The sequence below is a fragment of the Sapajus apella genome, unplaced genomic scaffold (assembly GCF_009761245.1).
Source record: "Sapajus apella isolate SASKATOON/1434 unplaced genomic scaffold, GSC_monkey_1.0 scaffold51, whole genome shotgun sequence".
Lineage (NCBI taxonomy): Eukaryota > Metazoa > Chordata > Mammalia > Primates > Cebidae > Sapajus > Sapajus apella.
The window spans coordinates 8558854-8582037 of NW_022436991.1; the positions used below are offsets into that span (position 1 = coordinate 8558854).

General features: G+C 45.6%; 1 protein-coding gene across 8 annotated transcripts in view; it reads left to right on the forward strand.

Annotated features, from left to right (window-relative positions):
- The first annotated feature begins 2703 nt into the window (after positions 1-2703).
- VWA3A (von Willebrand factor A domain containing 3A) overlaps positions 2704-23184 on the forward strand; it is a 68694-nt gene continuing 48213 nt past the window's right edge. For 2 of the 8 annotated variants that reach the window (XM_032242904.1, XM_032242909.1), the window contains exons 1-6: positions 2705-3677; positions 9164-9287; positions 11777-11901; positions 12000-12077; positions 15444-15498; positions 22381-22479. In XM_032242904.1, coding sequence (XP_032098795.1) covers positions 9216-9287; positions 11777-11901; positions 12000-12077; positions 15444-15498; positions 22381-22479 — 429 coding nt within the window. In that variant the 5' untranslated portion in view covers positions 2705-3677; positions 9164-9215. Of the gene's footprint in view, positions 3684-9163; positions 9288-11776; positions 11902-11999; positions 12078-15443; positions 15499-22380; positions 22480-23184 lie in introns of those variants that run through there. The other 6 variants (XM_032242906.1, XM_032242905.1, XM_032242907.1 and 3 more) reach the window with 6 other exon arrangements.

The following is a 23184-nucleotide window of genomic DNA, read 5'->3' on the forward strand; positions in this document are numbered from 1 at the left end:
TAGAAATATTTTCCACTTTGTTGAGGGGAAAGAATGTAAGAAAAACCTCCCACTTATTAAGTTGTTTGTGTCTAATCTTCCATCATTCCCCTCTCATTGTTGAGCTTTCTCTTTGTAATCATTGTTCAGTGGCTTTGAGTTTGGGTTTGGTTTTTGCCTATTCACTGCAGCCTGGACCTCCTGGGCCACCATCCTCCCACCTCGGTCTCCCAAGTAGCTGGGACCACAGGCACGCACCACCATTTCTGGCTAATTTTAAAATTTTTTGTAGAGACAGGGTCTCACTTTGTTTCCCAGGCTGGTCCTGAACTCCTGGCCTCAAGCAGTCCTCCCGCCTCAACCTCCAAAGGTGCTGGGATTACAGGCATGAGCCACCATGCCCCAGCCCACTGGTATTTTATAGTGTTGACTTCCTTGATGGATGAAGCTAGATGAGGGCATTGATTTTACTGGGGCCCTTTCAGGATTTCAGCGCCTTGGGAAATTTTCCCAAACCAGCTGCTCCTCACCCCTACGCCCAAAGCACTTAAAACTCAACTGGATCCCTTCTACTGGGTTGGTAGGAATTTATTGGTTATTGGGATACTCCAAATTATGCAGAGAGTCCATGGTTCAAACATTTGGAGGCCCCCACCCCAGCCACCCATTAGTTGATCATCTGCCTACACATTACTGCTGAGACATCCATTGTCCCAGACTAAATGAGGTAGTAGTTTTACTGTGTTCATCTCACACTTGGGGAATGATCAACTTTGGTGAGCTGGGAACTCCTGCATCTGTGGACTCTTCCCTGAATGCACCAAGGACCCACTTTCTCTTAGATATTGCCATCTTACCAAAGGATTGCTACCAAACACGGAACAAGTCTCTACTTCCTCTGATTTTTAGATCTCTGATTTTTAAAAATCTGTCTGGGAGAATATCATCTCCCCTTTGGCTTTCCTGAGAGGCATGTTTGCCTAGTACCACGGTCCCTTTGGTTTCAAAAAAAAGGGTCCTCCTTTTTGGAAAATCACTTTTTTCCTACCTTCATGTGGTTTCATGGGGCCGATTTCACCTTCTGGCTTCAGAGCTCAACACAGCAGCCATGCTTGGCTGGAGTCATAGGGACAGGTTCAGAAATTAGCATGGCATGTGACCAGCCTGGGACTTTGCTGGAACTCCTGGACAGAGGTGGTCTTCTCTTCGAGTTGCTAAGTTGTAGGGGAAGCGTTTGGTACTGCTGGCAGCCACACCTGAGGAGCCTCCTGATCAAGCCATCCTAGAAGAAAGGAAGCTGAGGAAGGAAGACAGGTCTGTTAACATCACTTTAGCTTTTGGATCAAGTCATGTCTGAAGCTACAACTATCCCTGGATTCTTGTGTTATTTAAGCAAATAAATTCCCTTTTTTCCTTAAACTGGTTTGAGTTAGGTTTCTGTCTCTTTTAACTGAAATAATCTTTACACTCCCACTTTCCTCATGACATTAAACACATTCCTCACCTCCCCTGCTTTGGCATGTCACTTTAATCTTTTCGTTAGCTTGGGCTTTTACAAAAGACAGAAAAAACAGTTACTTCAGGCTACTGCTTCTCAACCCAACCAAAAGCACCTGCTCCTGGTTTGAAATGGAGGAAAAAAGAAAGCAAAACACAAATTAATATCTGAAATATATATCCCACCATACTCCTGGGTAATGGGACCAGGCTAGAGCTCCTAAATAAAAGACCAGAAATGAATTGGCCCTTATCCATTTCCAAAAGCCTACGGTAGGAGAAATGCCTGTTGTGGTCTGACGCTTTCCATAGGTGCCATCATGATCTGCATCTTGAGGGGAGCCAAGAAAGATGGTGCCCACACAGCTTTCCTCTTGATGGGTCTTAAACCCTGAAAGCCTTACTCTGCTTTATCCACCTGGCAGAGAATCTATCCAGAATGTGTGTGTCGTATAGGCTCAAGTAGAAGAAAGCAAAAACAAAGAGGTTCTAGTGTTGGACTTGACTTCTATGCTCAGTGTTGAAAACCCATGTATCCAGGAAGCAAAGAAAGGTGAGAGGGTGGTAGACTGGAGCTTCCATGTCTAAAAAAAATGGTATGTCAAAGCTAGCCAGCCCCTTCCACCCAAAATTTCCATCAAGGTGGGCACAAGGACCCTCATCTCTTGTTCACAGAGTAGCCATTGGTGGCTCACAGCCCCTTGTGACCTCCTTACCTCTTTCTGATATTCCTCATTTTCTGCCTTGTTGGTGCTGGCCACATAACAAATGCCGTGGACTTATATACATGGAGCTCTCAACCCCTGATTACTCTGCTCAGTGACCAGTGGTTGACAAGCAGTTTGTATTTTGAGGACATTGATTGTTTCTGACCTGGCCTATAGGCACGGCTGCTGGGGTCAGCATCTGAAGGAGTTCCCTTCCTTATGATTACTGCCACAGGTTTCATATGTTCTTTTTTTTTTTTTTTTTTTTTTTTGAGACAGGGTCTTGCTCTGTAGCCCAGGCTGCAGAGCAATGGTGGATCATAGCTCACTGTAGCCTTGAATTCTTGGGCTCAAGTGATCCTCCCACCTCAGCCTTCCAAGTAGCTGGGACTATAGGCACAAGCCACTGCACCCCACAAATTTTTATTTTATTTTTGTAGAGACAGAGTCTCACTGTGTTGCCCAAGCTGATCTCAAACTTCTGGCTTCAAGCAATCCTCCCACCTTAGCCTCCCAAAGTGCTGGGATTACAGACATGAGCCACCACCCAACCTCATGTTCTAACTTATAAAACGTAAAAGTTTATAAAACTCTCAGAAAGTGAAACTAATTTGAGAAATTACCTGAATACGAAAAACTAAGTGCAGATCCTTTAGCGACTTACAAGTTGGTTGACTGGGTATACCCCTTCGTCTCTCTTGACCACTATAAAAGGAAGGGGTTAGAGAGGTTCCCAGCTATGGACCAAGGACTAGTACATCATAATCACCTGGGGCCATTGTTAAACATTCACACTCCCACACCTTATCACAGTTCTGAATCAATCTCCTGAATTGGAATGTTTTATTAGCAAACAATCCAGGTGATTCTCATGGGCTAGGGCTTAGGAACCACAGTGGCAGATGATCTCTTCTGATGCGAAGAGACCACTGAGCTTGGCTGTATTACCAGGTTTAGGTGGGGCTGGACCTGGTAGGAATAGGGGACTGTCTGATCTCTCCGAGGGAATGTGTTCAGGGGATTCTGGGAATCTGAGGAGGAAGAGAGTTACCACATTTCACACACATAGCAGAGTTCTCTGGAATCTTTCCTCAGTTCCTAGCACAGGAAGGCCACAGGCACGAGGCCTCTACCGGCATAAACCATAGTTCTGCCCTGAGAGGTTCTGAAATTTAAAAAGAGGTCTAAATCCTGCTTCCAGGTTTTTGTGAGGGCAGAGAAAAGCAGAGTGGCCTGGGAGAGGTGGTTATCAACAATACAGCAGTGACTTCTTCCCTGGGGTGAGGAAAGTTTTCCCTTTCCCTACCCCGAGCTATAGTGGTGCAGTCTGTTACCTTGGAGACCAGCTAACACATCCCCGCAGGGCAAGCTTCACTGCTGAGTTGCTTGGAGAAGCTTGGAGAAACCAGAAGTGCGAACCAGGAGAAGCAAGGAAGGCCCTAGAGTGCCAAGGGGCCCTTCTCCCAGAAGAGGAGAAATAAATGAAGAAATCCGGTGAGGGTGAGCATCGCAAGGGTGGACAGGGGTGGTAACAGAGGGGCTCAGGGAGGCCCAGATACTAAGATCTGGACTGAGTGAGAAGATTGAGGGAGCCTGGGGTGTGAAGCATCCACTCCCTACATGCCAAGCATTGGACTAAATGCTGGGGGTGCCCGTAGACAAGGAAGTCGTGGGGCCAGTCTTGGAGACAGGCCATTACAACTCCATATGACCAAGCGAAGTGTCACAGACAGGAGGATTTCCGCAGGGGGGATGGTTTCCCCCCTGGGAGGTTGGGGACAGCGAATGGGGTTCAGGAAAGACTCCTTGAGTCTTCTTGTCAGACAAAAGGGGCAAAGTTTGAGCAAAGCGGGGTGTGAAATAGTAAGGTGTGTGTCCGAAGGGGTTGCCCGGGAGCAGAGAAGGCTGAGAGATGAGGTGGAGAGGAGCGGATCCTCAAGGAATAATTGCCTTGCCAAGAAAGTCCAGCTTGGTTGTCCCAGGGCTCTGAGGAGCCATGGTGGGGTTCCAGGTAGGTAGAGAAATGAACAGTTCTGCATGCTGGGAAAATCATTCCGGCAGCATTCTAGAATAGATTGGGTGGAGGCAAGAGGTCATTTGCTGTAAAAAATACAAACCCTGGGCATAGCTTTATCCTGGATTAATATTTAGAAGAAAACTGTGCACATGCCTGTAATCCTAGCACTTTGACAGGCTGAGGCGGGAGGATTGCTTGAGTCCAGGAGTTCAAGACCAGCCTGGACAACAGAGTGAGACACACCCCCCCCATCTCTACAAAAAATCAAAAAATTAGCCAGGCATGGGGACATGCGACTGTGGTCCCAGCTGCACATGAGACTGAGGTATGAGGATCACTTGAGCCCCAGAGGTCAAAGCTGCAGTGAGCCATGCTCATGCCACTGCACTCCAGCCTGGGTAACAGAGTGAGACACTGTGAGACCCAAAAAAATGTATTTAGGAGAATCCTAGATCCAGCTGTTAATAAGCCAGAAAGTTAGCTGAAGTTTATTTTCTTTTCTTTTTTGAGACAGAGTCTCAGTCTGTCACCCAGGCTGGAATGCAGTGGTGCCAATCTCAGCTCGCTGCAACCTCCATCCCCCAGGTTCAAGTGATTCTTCTGCCTCAGCCTTCCACATAGCTGAGATTACCAGCTCCTGCCACCACGCCTGGCTAATTTTTTGTATTTTCAGTAGAGACTTATTTACTTATAAGTAAATCAGTGAATATATGTAGTGAAACATGCTGTGGGGAAAGATAAAGCCAGGTGGAGGAGGTGCTGTTTGAGTTAAGGTACTCACCTCTCTAATAAGATTTCATTTGAGCAAAGGCCTGAGGGAAAGGGCTGTGTCCTGTTCATGTCTGTCTCCCCACCACCCATTCTCTCTGGCACACAGTGAGTGCCCTATAAATGTTCATGAAACACATGATTGTTTTCATGTCGTATGCTGAAGTACCTGAAGATGCAGCCCATATTTTATGGTATTCTACATTTTTCTAGTACTTCATATTTCACAAAGCACTTCTACCTTCTCAATTTCATTTGATCCTCCTGATACTGGCATTGAAGAAGGCAAGTCAGTTACTGTTATCCCCATCCCATTCTAAAGATGAAGAAACCAAAGGTTCAGTACTCTTTGTTTGAGACAGACTCTTACTTGATCACCCAGGCTGGAGTGCAGCAATGCAATCACGGCTCACTGCAGCCTCAACCTCCTGGGTTCAAGTGATCCTCCCACCCCATCTTCCCTAGTAGCTGGGACTACAGGTGCACACCACCATGCCCAACTAATTTTTGTAATTTTGTTTTTTCAGAGATGGGGTCTCCCTGTATTGGCTAGGCTAATCTCGAACTCCTGGGCTCAATCAATTCCCCTGCCTCGGTTTCCCAATGTGCTGGGATTGCAGGCATGAGCCACTGTACCCGGCCTTGTGCTCTCTCTGGGGCACCATTTTGTTTGTTATTTTTAAGCAGTTCAACCCCTTCTTCATCAGCCTGCACCACTCACCCCAAAATCTAGTGGTGCAGTCCTCTGAATTCATTAAAAGCTGTTAATCACTGGCTGGAAAGAGGGAAGGTAGCTACTACGGGGCAGCCGGTGTTCATGAGGCATTTGTATTTCAACAGTCTCTGCCATTAGTCTCTCAGAAAAGCTTGCTGAAGTAAAGTCAGTTTTGTTTTTTTTTTAAGCATCGCCATATTATCCTGGTGCTTCCCAGAAAACAAAGCATCCTCTGAATAAAAGATTAAAGACCTGAAAGAGAAAAGCAAGTTGCTGAACCGTTATTTAATTTAATTTAATTTAATGATTTCACAAGAACACACACTCTAATGTGTAAGCTGCAACTTTATTCAGAGTCTCTTGCTTGCTGTGTCTTAGCTGGTATTTTTTGGTTGAAAATAACAGAAAGCTAAAGGAGCTAGCTGAAGCAAAAAAAGGTAGAGAATTCTAAGAAACAGGATGTCTCATGGAACCCAAGAGCAGAAAGTCAGGTCTCACACATCCCTAAGATATATAATTAGAAATTCAAGAAACAAGGCAGGCTGAGTGTGGTGGCTCACGCTTATAATCCCAGCACTTTGGGAGGCCAAGGTGGGCGGATCACCTGAAGTCAAGAGTTTGAGACCAGCATGGCCAACATGGTAAAATCCCATCTCTACTAAAAATACAAAAATCAGCTAGGCATGGTGGCAGGCACCTGTAATCCCAGCTATGTGGGAGGCTGAGGCAAGAGAATCACTTGAACCTAGGAGGTGAAGGTTGAAGTGAGCCAAGATCAAACCACTGCACTCCAGCCTGGGTGACAAGAGCGAGACTCCATCTCAAAAAAAAAAAAACACGCCATTGCACTCCAGCCTGGGTAACATAAGTGAAACTCCGTCTCAAAAAAAAAGAAAAAAAAAAGGCAGTCTCTCGCCTCCTTCTGGCCCTTCACCTTCCCTTCGAAATATTTATTGAGTATTTGCCAGTCCCTGCTCTCATGTAAATTGCCATGTAAGGGGGAGACACACAAATTTTTTAAAATCCCACTAGTGAATGTATGATTCCAAATTAAGATATGTGCCCTAAAAAAGCACAGTTCTATGAAAGTCTGTATAAAACAAAGGAACCTGATATAGAATGGGATGCTGGAGATTTCCCGGAGGAAGTGATATTTGCGCTGAAATGTCAAAGGTAGGGGAGAAGGTCTAGAGCAAAGACAGCAGCACATGAAAAGGCCCTGTGGTTACAGGAAGTATAGATAATTCCAGGAACTGGAAAGGGAGGCCCTTGTGGAACACAGATGCAGGCAGTTGTGAAGTGGGAAATCTACAGGGGTAGGTGGGAGCAACCAGACCCTGGGGCCCTCAGATGCAATCTGAGGGATCTCAGTCTCCATCCTAGAAATAAAGAGAAGGCTTTGATCAGTTTTAAGCAGGAGAGAGAAAAGCAGGTGTCACATTAGATTTTGATGTAGATTTTTGTTTATTTTTTAGAGACAGGATCTCCCTCTGTCACCCAGGATTGAGCGCAGTGGCATGATCGTAGTTCACTGCAGCCTTGAACTCCTGATCTCAAGCGATCCTCCTGCCTCAGCCTCCCAAATAGCTGGGACTTCAGCCACACACTACCACATATGGCTAATATGTCTTTAATTTGTTTTTTGAGATGGAATCTCGCTGAGTTGCCCAGGGTGATCTCGAACTCCTGGCCTCAAGTGATCCTCCTGCCTCAGCCTCCTAAAGTGCTGGGATTACAGGTGTGAGCTACCGTGCCTTGCCCCGTGATTGCTTTCTATCATCCTTTTACTTCCTTCAGCACTTTCCACAATGTGTAATTATCTTATTTAATGTTTTAATATCAGTCTCCCCCTCTAGAACACAAGCACTGGGAGGACAAGGACAACGTCTATCTTAGCGGTTCACAACTAGGGACAGTTTTGCTGTCCGTGAGACATTGAGGAATGGTCTGGAGACATTTCTGGTTGTCACATTGGGAAAAAGTGAGGAGGGATGCTACTGAGAGCTAATAGGTAGAGACCAGGATGCTGCTAAACATCCTACAATGCATAGGATGGCCCCCACAGCAAAGAATGATCCCCTCCAAGAGTCAAAATGTTGACATTGAGAAGGCTTTATCTCATTCACCATTGTATCCTAAGCACCAAACACAGTGCCTGATACCTGGCAGGTGTTCAATAAGTATTTATTGAATGAATGAATTAAAGAAGGGTTGGCTGGGCACAGTGGGTCACTCCTATAATCCCATGATTTAGGGAGACTAAGGAGGATCCCTTGAGGCCAGGAGTTCGAGGCTGCCATGAGTTACGTTAGCACCACTTTACTCCAGCCTAGGTGACAGAGGAAGACGTTGTCTGTAAGATTTTTAAAATGGCTGGGCATAGTGACTCACACCTCTAATCCCAGCCTAGGTGGGAGGATCACTTGAGCCCAAGAGTTCGAGACCATTCAAGGCAACATAGTAGACCCTGTCTCTATAATAAACAGAATAAATTAGCTGGACATGGTGGCTTGTGCCTGTAGTCCCAGCTACTTGGGAGGCTGCAGTGGGAGGATTGCTTGAGCCTGGAAAGTCAAAGCTACAGTGAGCCATGATTGGGCCACTGTACTCCAGCCTGGGCAACTGAGTGAGACCCTATCTCAAAAAATAATAATAATTAATTTAAAAAGGTAAAAAAAACATTGTGCCGAATATACTATACCCCCCCAAAACTATTGTCTGTATATGCCACATTTATCCTGTTTTCTGGTATTCTTTTTTTTTTTTTTTTTTAAGATAGAGTCTCGCTTGTTTGCCCAGGCTGGAGTGCAACAGTGCTATCTTGAGGCCCACTGCAACCTCTGTCTCCTGGGTGCAAGCAATTCTCCTGCCTCAGCCTCCCGAGTAGCTGGGATTACAGGCATGTGCCGACACACCTGGCTAAGTTTTGTATTTTTAGGAGAGACAGGGTTTCACCATGTTGGCCAGGCTGGTCTCCGACTCCTGACGCCAAGTGATCCGCCCACCTCTGCCTCCCAAAGTTCAGGGATTACAGGTGTAAGCCACCATGCCTGGCAGTGTTCTTTTCTTCTTTGGGAAAATAAGCATTGGGTACTTTTGTAATGGCTATACAAACTAGTCCTATCTTCCATGGTCAAGAAAATATGTTCCTGGAAAACCACTGGTAAGCATAGTTCTCTGATTTTGCAAATGAAAACAGCAACAGCATTTTGCTCATGGGAGCTGAGGGTGAGACTGGGTAAATGGTCATTGACTCCTTATAGCTACCTGAGGGCTTTAATTATCTAAATAATAAAATATCTCATGAAACTGGAGTCCACATTTTATCAGGACTCTGCAGGAACTTTTCTCAGTTACTGCACAGAAAAAAAAAATGTTTCTAGAATCCTCGTAGGAACTAGGGTAAAGAGAGGAGGCACTGGGGGTGTCAAACCGATGCCCAGTGCTGAGGCATTGATCAGATCACTTTATGTTTTGCAGCATTAGGAGAAACACTGGCAGAGATTCAAAGAAGCCACTAAACTAGAAGAACATGGATGGACTTGGTCAAAATTTGGACAATGGATTACTGGTTACACATGTTAACCAGACACAGGACTTACTGGTAAAGACCATGGCATTTTAACTGGGTCGTGATGCTATAAGTCATTCAGGGAACACAGAACGTGTTAAATTATGAGGATTTCTTTCTTCTCATAGGATCCTAGGACTGAAAAAGGATTAATTAAGCACTTATCTCTAATCCTCTGCCTTTAGAAATGACTGAAGAATCTCTGTAGTGTTTATAGAAATTTTATAGCCTATTTGGCCATGTCACTAAATGTGCAGGAGTATGTGAAGACTCTGATCATGTTACCAAGGCCTGAAGTCTAAGGCATTGGATTCTAAAATTACCCTTCCTGAGATTTTCTTTGTTTTTGAGATTCCCTGAAATCTAGATTCAGAAATCTGTTTCAGGAAGTGCTAATGGAGCAAAAGTGGTATGACAGGAGAATGAACCTCTAACCAAACTAAGATTTTAGACTGACCTTCAATGTGCCCTCCCAAGAGGGTGAGTGGATTGTCTAGAACTCAGAACTCATTCTACCATGGAAACCATGCAATCAGTGGTTGCCATGTTCAAGAAAGGCTAGTGCACAACCATGTACCTAATCCACCCTAGAGTTTAAATATGATAACTCTGAAATGATAGTCAAAAACAGTACCGCTATAATGCTGGCGACTAAACAATCAGAAAAATGCTCATGATTTCCTTAAGTTCTGGCACTTACAGGAAAGCAAGTTTAATTAAAGGAGATGAGGAAAGGTCGATAGAGTTTTGAGACTCTGAAGAGGTTCTGTAATGAGTTCAGAGGTTGATGAACTTTCCTCTAATTTTCTATCAAAATGCATGACTTTCCAGGTGTGCACAGGATCATTCTTGTATTTATCAGCCACAGCTGGAGCCCCCTTTGCCTTGCAGATGAACCTGAAGGAGAGGGAAAGGATTGCTCCAACAGGAAAATCTTACCATTCTCTATGCAAAGGGACTAGTTGAGTTACATAGTCAGCATGGCCTAAAGTCAAAATCTATAATATGTTTAATAGTGTATCTTCAAGTATGAATAATACAAAATCTGTGTCCTAAAATATCATTTCAAAGGCAACAAAGATGGAAGAAAGGTGAATTATTAAGTCTCCCATGTTCACCAAGCACAGTAGCTCACATCTATAATCTCAGCACTTTGGGAGGCCTAGATGGGAGGATCGCTTGAGTCCAGGAGTTTGAGGCCAGTCTGGGCAACCTGATGAAACCGTTTCCACCAAAAAAATACACAAATTAGCGAGCTGTGGCATCATGTGCCTGTAGTCCCAGTTGCTGGGGAAGCCGAGGAAGGAGGATCACTTGAGTCTGGGAGGGCGAGGCTGCAGTGGGCTGAGATTGTGGCAGTGAGCTGAGATTGTGGCACTGCACTGCAGCCTGGGCAATAAAGTGAGACCCTGTCTCAAAAGAAAAAAAATCTACCATGCTCACTGTTTCCAACCAGGGAGATGATTGAGTCTGAAAGGTGAGAAGAGTGACATCTAGTGTTCGTGAGACAGAGAGCAGTGTTTCTTTAGGTATGAGACAGGAACCTATCATTTTAGGTGGTGCCTTTCAAGGGCAGGACATTTGTTAGCATAGAATCACATAATGAGAAAGTAATCTTGCCCGTCAATCCTCACTCCTTCATGGAGATGGTCACAGTTTGGTACTAGCTTAGAGGGACAACCTAGTGCCAGGGTTAGAAGCGTGACTTGAGCTTTACAGCCTGGGTTTGAATTCCACATCTGCCACTTTTTAGCGTGATGACCTTGGACTGATTGCCTCAATTATCTGTACCTCAGTTCCCAGGTCAGCTAGATAGGGTTATCATAATGGAACCTACTTTGTAAAATTAAATGAGTTAATATATGGAAAGTGCTTATCATGTAATAAGTGCTAAGTGTTTACAGTAATTATGAGAGTGTTTTTCACACTTCAACACTTGCTAATTTCCCTTTGAGACAGAGGGCAGAGCAGGCCTCAGGCATAGAATTTAAGGCAAGGTCACTCGAGCCTAGAACTTCTAAGCTGCAGTGAGCTATGATTACACCACAGAACTCCAGCCTGAGTGACAGAGCGAGACCCTGTCTCTAAAACAAACAAACCAGGAGGTCGGGTGCAGTGGCTCACACCTGTAATCCCAGCACTTTGGAAGGCTGAGGCAGGTGGATCACTTGAGGTCAGGAGTTCGAGACCAGCCTGGCCAAAATCCCAAAACCCCATCTCTAATAAAAATACAAAAATTAGCCAAGTATGGTGGCACACACTTGTAATCCCAGCTACTTAGGAGGCTGAGGCAGGAGAATTGCTTGAACCCAGGAGGCAGAAGTTGGAGTGAGCCAAGATCATGCCACTGCACTCCAGCCTGGGTGAGAAGAGCAAAATTCCATCTCAAAAGAAAAAAACAAACTAAAGAAGATAGGCTGAGTCCAAGTTGGCACCCATTGGGTATCTATGTGAAGGGAACCTAGGGTGTCCTCTTCCTCCCCTCTCTTTCCACTTCTCTGACTCTGGCTTTTATCTTGCAGAGGCTGCAGGGGAGCGAGACCCAGTCTTCAGATTGGGAGGACGCTGAAGACTGGCTTTCAGCTCACAGTTTAAAGTGTCAGAAACTCACCTTGGCTGACCTGATAAGCCAGGGCACAGCAGTGCTGTAAGTCTGAAGCTGTTCCCCATATTCCCATAGCTGCAGTGACACACGCAGCTCCCTGGGACCTTATGAGACCCCCTCATAAAGCTTTGCTTCTTCAGGGAGGAGGGCACCAATGTCGTGCAGAAAATACGTTTCTCCACCCAGATCATCCGCCACTTTGAGTCAAAGCTTTCTGAGTAAGTACATTTCTCAGTGCCCTCCCAATACCCCAGAGCTCAAGAATTATGTCATTTCAGTTCAGGCATGGTGGCTCCCGCCTGTAATCCCAGCACTTTGGGAAGTGGAGGCAGGTGGATCACTTGAGGTCAGGAGTTCAAAACCAGCCTGGCCAACATGGTGAAATCCTGTCTCTACTAAAAAAAAAAAAAAAAAAAAAAAAAAAATCAGCCAGGTGTGGTGGTAGGCACCTGTAAGCCCACCTACTCAGGAGTCTGAAGTAGGAGAATTGTTTGAACTCGGGAGGTGGAGGTTGCAGTGAGCCAAGATCATGCCATTGCACTCCAGCCTGGGCAGTAAAAGTGAAACTCTCTCTCAAAAAAAAAAAAAAGAATTATGTCATCTCAGTAGCCTGGAAGTAACTTGGTTCAAACAGCAATCTCTGTGGGACCTTGGGCAATAGAGTGGGACCCTGTCTCAATGATTTTCAATGTCAAATTGATTGCATTTATACCTTTGCAAATATATGCCCAAACATGCATCCCTACTCCTAAACCAGATTTTGATAGCACATGTATATTAGTCCATTTTCATGCTGCTGATAGAGACATACCCGAGACTGGGCAATTTATAGAAGAAAGAGGTTTAATGGACTCACAGTTCCACATGGCTGGGGAGGCCTCATAATCATGGCGAAAGATGAAGGAAGAACAAAGGGATACCCTAATCTCTCTCTGCAGCCAGCAAAGACAGAATGAGAATCATGAGAAAGGGGTTTCCCCTTATAAAACCATCAGATCTCGTGAGACTTAGTCACTACCATGAGAACAGTATGGGGGGGAATCTGTCCCCATGATTCAGTTATCTCCCACCGAGTTCCCACAACACGTGGGAATCATGGGAGCTACAATTCAAGATGAGATTTGCGTTGGGACGCAGCCAACCGCATCAATATGCATACACACAAATAAATATACACACACAAACATCTCTTCATAAGTAGACTACTTGATCAGTAGACAGAATAATACTTAAGATTCTATTCCAAGGCCGGGCACGGTGGCTCAAGCCTGTAATCCCAGCACTTTGGGAGGCCGAGGCGGGTGGATCACGAGGTCAAGAGATTGAGACCATCCTGGTCAACATGGTGAAACCCCGTCTCTACTAAAACTGCAAAAAAATTAGCTGGGCATGGTGGCGCGTGCCTGTAGTCCCAGCTACTCAGGAGGCTGAGGCAGGAGAATTGCCTGAACCCAGGAGGCAGAGGTTGCGGTGAGCCGAGATCGCGCCATTGCACTCCAGCCTGGGTAACAAGAGCAAAACTCCGTCCCAAAAAAAAAAAAAAAAAAAAAAAAAAATGATTCCATTCCAGCTGTAGCAATCTGTGATATGTGATTACTGTTTGCCTAAGGTTTCTTGAACATTTATAACAATGATGAATATGTATTAATGTGTCAGAAGTTCTGCTAAGGGCTGCATGTATTATTTTATTTAATCCTTAAAATAACTCAAAACACTGTGTCACTCTCAAGCCAGCTAACCAAAAGTCAATTGCTAAGTGGCCATTCGTGGAATGACCAATTGGTCAAATTTCTCAAAATCATTTAACTGCAGAATTTATAGTAACTTTTATTAGGTGGAAGCTTAAACAGGTTTCAAAGAAATCTGCAATATTTTGGTTTATTAGTTTTAATTGTGAATCCAGCATTTTAAAGAATGTTCTGATTTTCAGAGGATTGGCTTTCAGCAAATTGACTTTTATCACATTGACTTGGATAGAATCCTGTTGTTACCTTCATGTTGAAGATGGTGAAACTGGGGCTCAGAAAGGTTACCACACCTGTCCAAGGCCACACAGCTAGTAGATGGCAGAGCTGAATCTCAAACACAAACATGTTTTATTTTTAAATCCATTTAAACCTCATCCTTAGCTGGTCGCAGTGGCTCATGCCTGTAATTGCAACACTTTGGGAGGTCAAGGCGGGGGGATCGCTTCCGTTCAGGAGTTCAAAACCAGCCTGGGAAAAATGATGAAATCCCAACTCTACAAAAAATACAAAAATTAGCCAGGTATAGTAGTATGTACCTATAGTTCCAGATACTTAAGGGCTGAGGTGAGGCCAGGCGCGGTTGCTCACGCCTGTAATCCCAGCACTTTGGGATGCCGAGGTGGGTGGATCACTTGAGGCCAGGAGTTCGAGACTAGCCAACATGGTGAAACCCTGTCTCAAAAAAAAAAAAAAAAAAAAAAGGCTGAGGTGAAAGGGTCACCTAAGCCAAGGGAGGCTAAGACTGCTGTGAGCCATGATTGCACCACTGCCCTCCAGCCTGGGCAACAGAGTGAGACCCTGTCTCAAATAATAATGAGAAGTAAAAATAAAGCTCATCCTCTTAGCTCTATTCATAACTCATGTATTCCTTATGACTCTACTACCCACCCACTGCCCCATGATCTCATATCCAAAGACCTTTTTTGTCCCTCTCTAAGCCCCCAAATCTCACCTGCCCCCAGTGAGAACAAGTCAATCAAATTCAAGTGATTGAGTCCTTACCTGGTGCGCTGTTATATGCTAGTCTCCAGCCAGTCATAGGAATGGCTTGCAATAGGCAAGTTCAAGAAGTTCCCCAGGCTACGCTTCAGAAACTAAATTTTTTGTTAATTGATCCAGTAGATTGCCGAACTGCCTCTGTTGTGCCTTTATGGTCAGTTTCCAGGAGACTAGGAACAATTTCCTCTGAGAAGACACAGATTTGAGCAAGTGCAAGGGTGGTCTTCCACCTTCCTCATAAGAACACCCTCCCCCATCCTTCACAGACCTGCCCTCATGGGGCAGCTCACCCCTTGATCCACCAAACCATTGTCATTTATCATGTGCCCTGTGTCACCAATAGAGCAGCACCTATATACTCCATCCCTTTCACAATCCCCTTATACCTAGTCCCTGGCAAACAAATATCTTCAGTTTTGTCTTTGCTCGATTTTGCCCAGGCTTGAGTGCAATGGAAAAATCATAACCCCATGCAGCCTTGAACTCCTGAGCTCAAGTGATCCTCCCACCTCAGCCTTCTGAGTAGCTGGAACTACAGGCGTGCACCACCATACCCAGCACATTTTTTTATTTTTTGTAGAGACAGGGTTTTGCTAGGTTGCCCAAGCTGGTCTTGAACTCCTGGCCTCAAGTGATCCTCCCTCATCGTCCTCCCGAATAGCCAGGAATACAGGTGTGCCCTACAGCACACTTAAAAGGTGCACCACCACCTTCCAAGACCCTATGCACATAAAAAAAAAAAAAAAAAAATCCATAGCTGCCTTCTGTGTAAGTAAGTGGCTGTTGCTCAGTGATGACGCTGGCCGTGGGTGATGAGTCTTTCTGATGTCTTCACAGCACTATTGAACTCTATCAACAGAGAATTCAGTGGCTCACAGAAAACAGCAAGAAGGTAACAGACATAGATTTCATTCTTTGGCCCCTTTCACTCATCCCATCTGTACTTATTAGAACCCTTTCAGTTACAAATGGTAGACCTCCAATGTAAATTGGCTTATGCTAAAAAAGGCATTAACCTATGTGAATGAAAACCCCAGCCACAGCTGGATCCAGGTGCTCAGATGATGTCACTTCTTTGCCTGTGGTTCTCTGCTTTCCTCTGAATTGGTTTTATTTTTGGGACCTCTCTCTCAGGCGTAGGAAGGTGGCGATCAGCAACTCCAGTTGAAGGGGACCTCACTTCCTGTTCCCTGCACACCTTCCAAATCCTGGGATTGACTCTCATTGACCAATTTACACCAATCATCATAGCTAAGGAGATGAAATATACTATCTGGCTAGGCCTAAAACTAGTACTCACTTCCGGGGCGGAAAAAAAAACAAACAAAAAAAAAAAACAGGGGTAAGTAGAAAGAGACTGGATTAGCCCCCCAGCCCTCATGAACTGAAAAAGGGAGACAAATGGTTGCATGTGGAATGCCAGAGCACTGTTACCAGAAGGGGGAATGGGTGCTGGGCAGGTGAGAATGAAGATGTGCACTAGGCATTTAACTTCAGACCCACAGTGAGATTTAGAAGACTAAGGCTGATCATCTGGATATGACTGTTCTTAAAAGTTTGATTAAGGGCCAGGCGTGGTGGTTCATGCCTGTAATCAGCACATTGGAGGGCCTAGGTAGGCAGATCACCTAAGGTTGGCAGTTCGAGACCAGCCTGGCCAACATGGTGAAACCTCATCTCTACTAAAAATACAAAAAATTAGACAGGTATGGTGGTGCATGCCTGTAAATTCCAGCTACACAGGAGAATGAGGCAGGAAATCACTTGAACTCAGGAGGTGGAGGTTGCAGTGAGCCGTGATCATGCCACTGCCCTCCAGCCTGGGTGACAGAGTGAGACACTGTCTCAAAAAAAAAAAAAAAAAAGTTTGATTAAGGACCAGGCATAGTGGTGCACACCTGTAGTCTGAGCTACTTGAGGGACCGATACAGGAGGCTCTCTTGATCCCGGGAGCTCAAGGCTGCAGTGAGCCATGATTGCGCCACTGCCCTCCAGCCTGCGCAGCAGAGTAAGACCTGTCTCTTAAAAAAAAAAAAAAATTTTAATTAAATGTTTTTCTCAGAACCCAAGGGTAGAAGAGTGATCATGGGCAAATGAACCTTTGATTTGCTTTCTTATTTGTTTTAGCTTAATTACCACCAGCTGGCACTTTTCTGGCTTCCTGTTTGCTTCCACCCTTAAGCACAATCTTCAACTCTTGCTTTAAACCCTGGCAGAGGCCGATGCTGAAAGTCATGCTCCCTACTCCCAATCCCCACCTCTACCCAACCGCTGGTTGTTACCAGTGGGGTGAGTAACAACGTAGTGCTAAACCTGCCTGTCCCGCCAATTCCGGGGTCTGGTCTACACCTCCGACCCAGAACCTCCTTCACTCGCTTGGACGAGTCGGGTCAGCAGATGCTCAACTTCTGCAGCTATGGCTGGACCCCTCTGGTTGCCCATGGTAACAGGCAGAGAGACTCCAGAGAGATGAAATCCTCCCATACTCCATGGGCATCTGCCTAGGGAATGCTGGTTTCACTGACCCACCCCCCTCACCCCATCCTGGCACCTTTATCAAAGTAGGTGGGGATTGATAGCCCCTTCTTCCTGTCACTTCTTTCTGATTGAGCTACAGAGTTTCTCTGTAATCTACAGCCCAGATTGGATCCCAGGGAAGTGATCACCTGTCAGTCGGCTCACCAGATCCATGGGTATTGAGGTGGGCAGCCTGGGATGATGACAGACCATCGCTGGTCCCCATTCCTGCCCTGCCCTGCTACTAAGGCCCTAGCAAGTGGCCTCGCTTCTCTGGGTCTGTGCCTGCAGAGGATAAAAGGAGACGTTATAAACTAGTGGTATGCAGGCCAAATCTGGTGCACAGCCGTGCTATTCTGGGCTCCCTAGTTGTAAATATTTTTCAAATTAGTTGCCAAGATTTTTAAATCCTGATATTTCACTTTCATGTCTGCTATCAGACTTCTCTTGAAAAATGAGAATATCTGGTATTTCTTGGCTCCAATTCCCTCTTATGTACTTGTCCAGTTATTTGTATGGGATAAATGTCTAGAACTTCAATGACTAGGTTTAGGGAATGAATGTTTTCAATTCCAAAAGCTGTAAAGCCCTCATGGCAGCTTGTTTTTAATGTAAAAGAAATAAGACTGGCTCTAGATTTCAACTTCTTCTTGCCTCCAGATTGGCAATACCCTAGAGAGCCTTGTGCTATATTTGGGTCATGAATTCAATGGACATGTATTGAGTGATTGTTGTGTATCAGGCACTGTTCTAGGATTGAGACTACCAACATGACCAGAACTTGTTGAAGGAATGGTTCGCTGCCGGAAGGGGCAGTGAGGGGGGAACATGGCCAATACTAAGGTCCTGCCTTCATGGAGCTGACGTGCTAGAAAAAGAAACAAAGCCGAGTAAGGGAACAGAGAGTGGAACAGAAGGACTATTTAAATGGAATGGTTGAGGCTGAGCACAGTGGCTCACACCTGTAATCCCAGCACTTTGTGATGCCGAGGCAGGCAGATCACTTGAGGTCAGGAGTTCGAGACCAGCCTGGACAAAATCCCAAAACCCCATCTCTACTAAAAACACAAAAATTAGCCAGGCATGGTGGTGCATGCCTGTAATCCCAGCTATTCAGGAGGCTAAGGCAGGAGTATCGCTTGAACCCAGGAGGCAGAGTGCAGTAAGCCAAGATCATGCCACTGCACTCCAGCCTGGGAGACAGAGCGAGACTCTGTCTCAGAAATAAAATAAAATAAAATAAATAAACAAACAAATAAATGGAATTGTTGAGGAAACCCACTCTAAAGAGGAGGCATTTGTACAGGCACCTAAAGAAAGCTCAGGTCGGGCGCAGTGGCTCACACCTGTAATCCCAGTATTTTAGAAGGCCGAGGAGGGTGGATCAGGAGGTCAGGAGTTCAAGACAGGCCTGGCTAACATGATGAAACCCTGTCTTTACTAAAAATACAAAAATTAGCTGGGCGTGGTGGTGGACACCGGTAATCCTAGCTACTCAGGAGGCTGAGGCAGGAGAATAGCTTGAAACCTGAAGGCGGAGGTTGTAGCGAGCCAAAATTGTGCCACTGCACACCAGCCTGGGCTACAAGAGTGAAACTCCGTCTCAAAAAAAGAAAAGAAAGTGTAGGGGTGAGCCCTGCCAAGATCTTGGGGAGAATGTTCCAGGCAGAGGAGACAGCAAGTCCAAAAGTCCTGGGTCAGGAACAAGTTCCAGAAGCAGCACATGGGCCAGTGTAGCAAGCACAGAGTGAGCTCTGTGGAGAAAGGAGACGAGGTTAGATGAGCAGGTTGAAGTCAGGGAAGGCTTGATTCCAAAGGTGACGTCTCTAATACAGCAGGAGAGTGACCTGATCTGACAAGTTCCAAAAGAGTCACGCTGGCTGCTGCATAACTTGACTGCACAGAGGGTAGAAATGGAAACAGGAAGACCGCGCTGGGCGAGAACAACAGAGGCTTAGACTCAAGCATTAGTGTTGATGGAATGAGACATGGTAGATTCAGCACACGGCTAGAAGGCAGGACCAGCAGAACTTGTCAATGGATTGGATAGATTTGGGGCCAGAGCGCCTGGGCTGGTGTTGAATGGCAATTACTGAGATGGGGAAGACTGAGGGAGAACAGATTTGAAGAGGAAAACCAAGAGGTCTTGTTTTAGATGTGTGAAGCCTCAGGGACTTAGTAGACATCCAGACAGACAAGTGGAGCAGGATGTTGGGGGCACAGCTCTGAAGTTCCAAGAGAAATCTGCTTGAAGATGGACCTCAGATAATCATTCACATTCAGATGATATTCAAAGGCATGACACTGAGATCACTTAGGGAGCGACCCCAGAACAGTGGTTTTCCACTGGGGGTGATTTTGCCCCAAGGGGACAGTTGGCAATGTCTGGAGACATTTTTGATTGTCATGGCTGGAGGAGAGGGGGTGTTACCGACATCTAGATTAGCAGCCACTGGGGATGCTGCTCACCATCCTGTAAAGCACAAGACAGCTCCTTACAACAGATAATTATCCAGCCCAAATGTCAATAGTGCCAAAGTTGGCAAACCCTGGGGTAAAGAAGAGAGTGGCTGGGTGTGATGGCTTGTGGCTGCAGTCTCAGCTCTTTGGGAGGCCGAGGCTGGATGATCTCTTGAGGCCAGGAGTTTGAGATCAGCCTGGGCAATACAGTAAGACCCTATCTCCACAAAACATAAAAAATAGCCAGGTGTGGTGGCACACACCTATTGTTCCAGCTACTTAGAAGACTGAGGCAGGAGGATCACTTCAGCCCAGGAGTTCCAGGCTCCAGTGAGCTATGATCGTGCCACTGCACACCTGGAGGCTCTTGTTAAAATAAAGACTCTGATTAGGTAAGCCTGGAGTGGGACCGGAGACTCTGCATTTCTACCAAGCTGGAGGATGGTGATGCTGTTGGCCCATGACCCACACCTTCAGAAGCAGGTTCCTAGGGCATGCCAGTATTTAGACTTTGGAACTAGGTGGAGGAGGTAGCTAGGAACGGAGATTAAGAAAGTCTGGCCAGTGAGTAGAGGGATAAGTGGGAGAATGTGATGTCCTGGAAGACACGTGTACTAAGTGTTTTAACTTGTTAAATTCTTGACACAGTCAAACTGTGCCATATGCTACTCAGAGTTTGAGAAAGTTGAGAATTTGGATTTAACCCTTGGGCTTGGCAAGAGAAAGCTCATCGATCACCTTGACATGTGTGGTTTCAGAGGAATAGGAAGGCGAGAAGCTAAATTAAATGGGTCCCCGGGACATAAGGACATGTGGCTAAGATGGAGAGTAGAGAAATGAAGCCACAGCAGGAGGGAGAGGTGGCATCCTGAGAGGTCTATTTCTTTTTTAAGATGGGCGATATTATAACCTGTTTGTATGGTGATGGAAACTGTACAATCAGCAGGAATGGATGATCCAGGAGAAGGGATGATCACAGAAGCAGAGTTCCTATTTAGCAAGAGAAGATCCATTAATGCAAGTCAAAGCGTTGGCCTAGAAACTGTTGCTGGTTGGCTTTAGATGCATTGTAACTGGAAAGAAGTGTGTGGGCCTATGGGCAGGTAGGTCGGTAGACTCTGCATGGAAAGATTTTTTAAGATTCTCTTCAATTTGTTTCTGTTTTCTCAGCAAAATTGGAGGCAAAATCACTTGCTGGGTGAGTGCAGAAAGGGAGTGCTGGAGGTGTGAGAGAAGACGTAAAACACTCTCTGAGAGCAGAAGAGTGAATTGAACAGGAAAATTAGATATCCAATAAAGTAGGATTTAAGGCAAAAAGCACCGAATGGAACCTACCGCCCCTAGAGAACTATAAATTTCATATGAATGAAAGCTCCAATCCACAGTGCAGCTATAACAAGATGAACATTTATGTGCAGAGTCAAACAGCATCAACAAGTAATGCAAACAGTACTTGACTGTTCGACTTAGGATTTTTCCACTTACGATGGGTTTATCAGGAGGTGGCCCCATTGTAAGTCAAGGAATAATAACTGTAGAGTTATAGCATTTAGAAACATAATTAGAAACTTGGGTCTGGTGGCACACGGTTGCTTGAGCCCAGGAGTTCGAGACCAGCCTGGGCAATATAGCAAGACCCCATCTCAAAAAGAAGAAAGAAGGAACATAATTAGAAATGCACAGAGATATCATTGCAGCTGGCGAGTTTAACACATCTGTCTTTCATTGGTAGAGCAGGCAAAAAACAAATAAGGATATAGAGAAATTAAATCAGATAAGCTAATATAAATAGCTATCAAACTTTGTATCTTCAAACAAAGGGTGTTTTTCTGTAGTCTCCAGATTTTCTTCAGTGAGCATGGACAATAAGATTCGTAAGATTGGACAATAGCCGGGCGCGGTGGCTCAAGCCTGTAATCCCAGCACTTTGGGAGGCCGAGGCGGGTGGATCACGAAGTCAAGAGATCGAGACCATCCTGGTCAACATGGTGAAACCCCGTCTCTGCTAAAAATACAAAACATTAGCTGGGCATGGTGGCGCGTGCCTGTAATCCCAGCTACTCAGGAGGCTGAGGCAGGGAATTGCCTGAACCCAGGAGGCGGAGGTTGCGGTGAGCCGAGATCGCGCCATTGCACTCCAGCCTGGGTAACATGAGTGAAACTCCGTCTCAAAAAAAAAAAAAAAAGATTGGACAATAAATATAAGGGAAGCCGGGAGCATTGGCTCATGCTTGTAATCCCAGCACTTTGGGAGGCCGAGGCGGGCAGATCAGGACATCAGGAGTTAGAGACCAACCTGGCCAACACAGTGAAACCCCGTCGCTTCTAAAAATACAAAGATTAGCTGGGTGTGGTGGTGGGCGGTGGGCACCTGTAATCCCAGCTACTCGGGAGGCTGAGGCAGGAGAATCACTTGAACCTGGGAAGCAGAGGTTACAGTGAGCTGAGATCATGCCACTGCACTCCAGCCTAGGTGACAGAGCTAGACTCCATCTCAAAATAAAATAAAATAAAATAAAAATAATAAATAAAAATAAATTATTAAAAATAAATAAATACAAGGGGGAAAAACTTATAAAGAATAGCCTGCCGCAAAATAAGAGCAGATCATGCCCAGAGCTGAAGTCATGACATTGGGTTTTCTTTTTCCCTTATAAAATGGGGTTTCCATCTGCTGCTGCTTGTCAGGAGTGAGGGACGTGTTCACATCACTGCATCACACAGAGCCCCTCAGTGCAGGCCTTAGGAGACGCACAGACTTGCACTGGCTGTTTCCAAATTCCCTTTTTGGTTTTAGGCATTTGGCCTCATCAAAGGGGCCAGAGTCAGCGTCCTCATAGATGTGTCATCCGTCAGCGGTGGCCCTCAGAAAGAGGAGTTCCAAAAGGACCTCATGGTAAGTCTGCCTGGCACAGAGGAACATCTGGAACCACCCCCCGCCGCAGCGTTTCCTTCCTGAGCTTGCTGACTAGCTTGTTTATACCAAATGCAAGATAGGGTGTCTTATAAAGAATAGTTCACACTTAATTGGCACCTGTGGTTAGAGAACTATGTGGAATTCTGCAAAACCCAACCAAAGAGTCATTTTCAGTTGCAGTGTGAATGCAACTGAGAATTGCATTTTCATTCTCACCACGGCAGTACCTGCCAGCTAGACTTTGACTCAAAGGCAAATCACACTGCCACGTGTGTACCTATGCAACAATCTTGCATGTTCTTCACATGTACCCCAAAACCTAAAATGCAATAAAATAAATGGGGAAAAAGAAAAAAAAAGAGCTCCCATGTTTTCCTGGAAAGAGGACGTCAAGACTCCTGCATAGCATAGCACAGGGCTTCTGGCCTTTTCTGGATGGCGGAGCTATTCTGGTTTCTTTGGAGTTATGGTTCCCGGTGGACATTGACCAGCTCCAGCTTGAGAGCAGTGAACAGGCTGGTGTTGCCCACTGCTCCATCCCCAACTCACATCCACAGCAGAGAAGCTAAGAACGCTGGAGTCAGATGGCTGGAGTCAAATCTCAGCCACCTCCACCAAGTGCTTGTACAAGTAAAGTGCTCAGTGGGAAGTCTGGCCTAGAGAAAAGCCTCTGCAGTGTGAAGT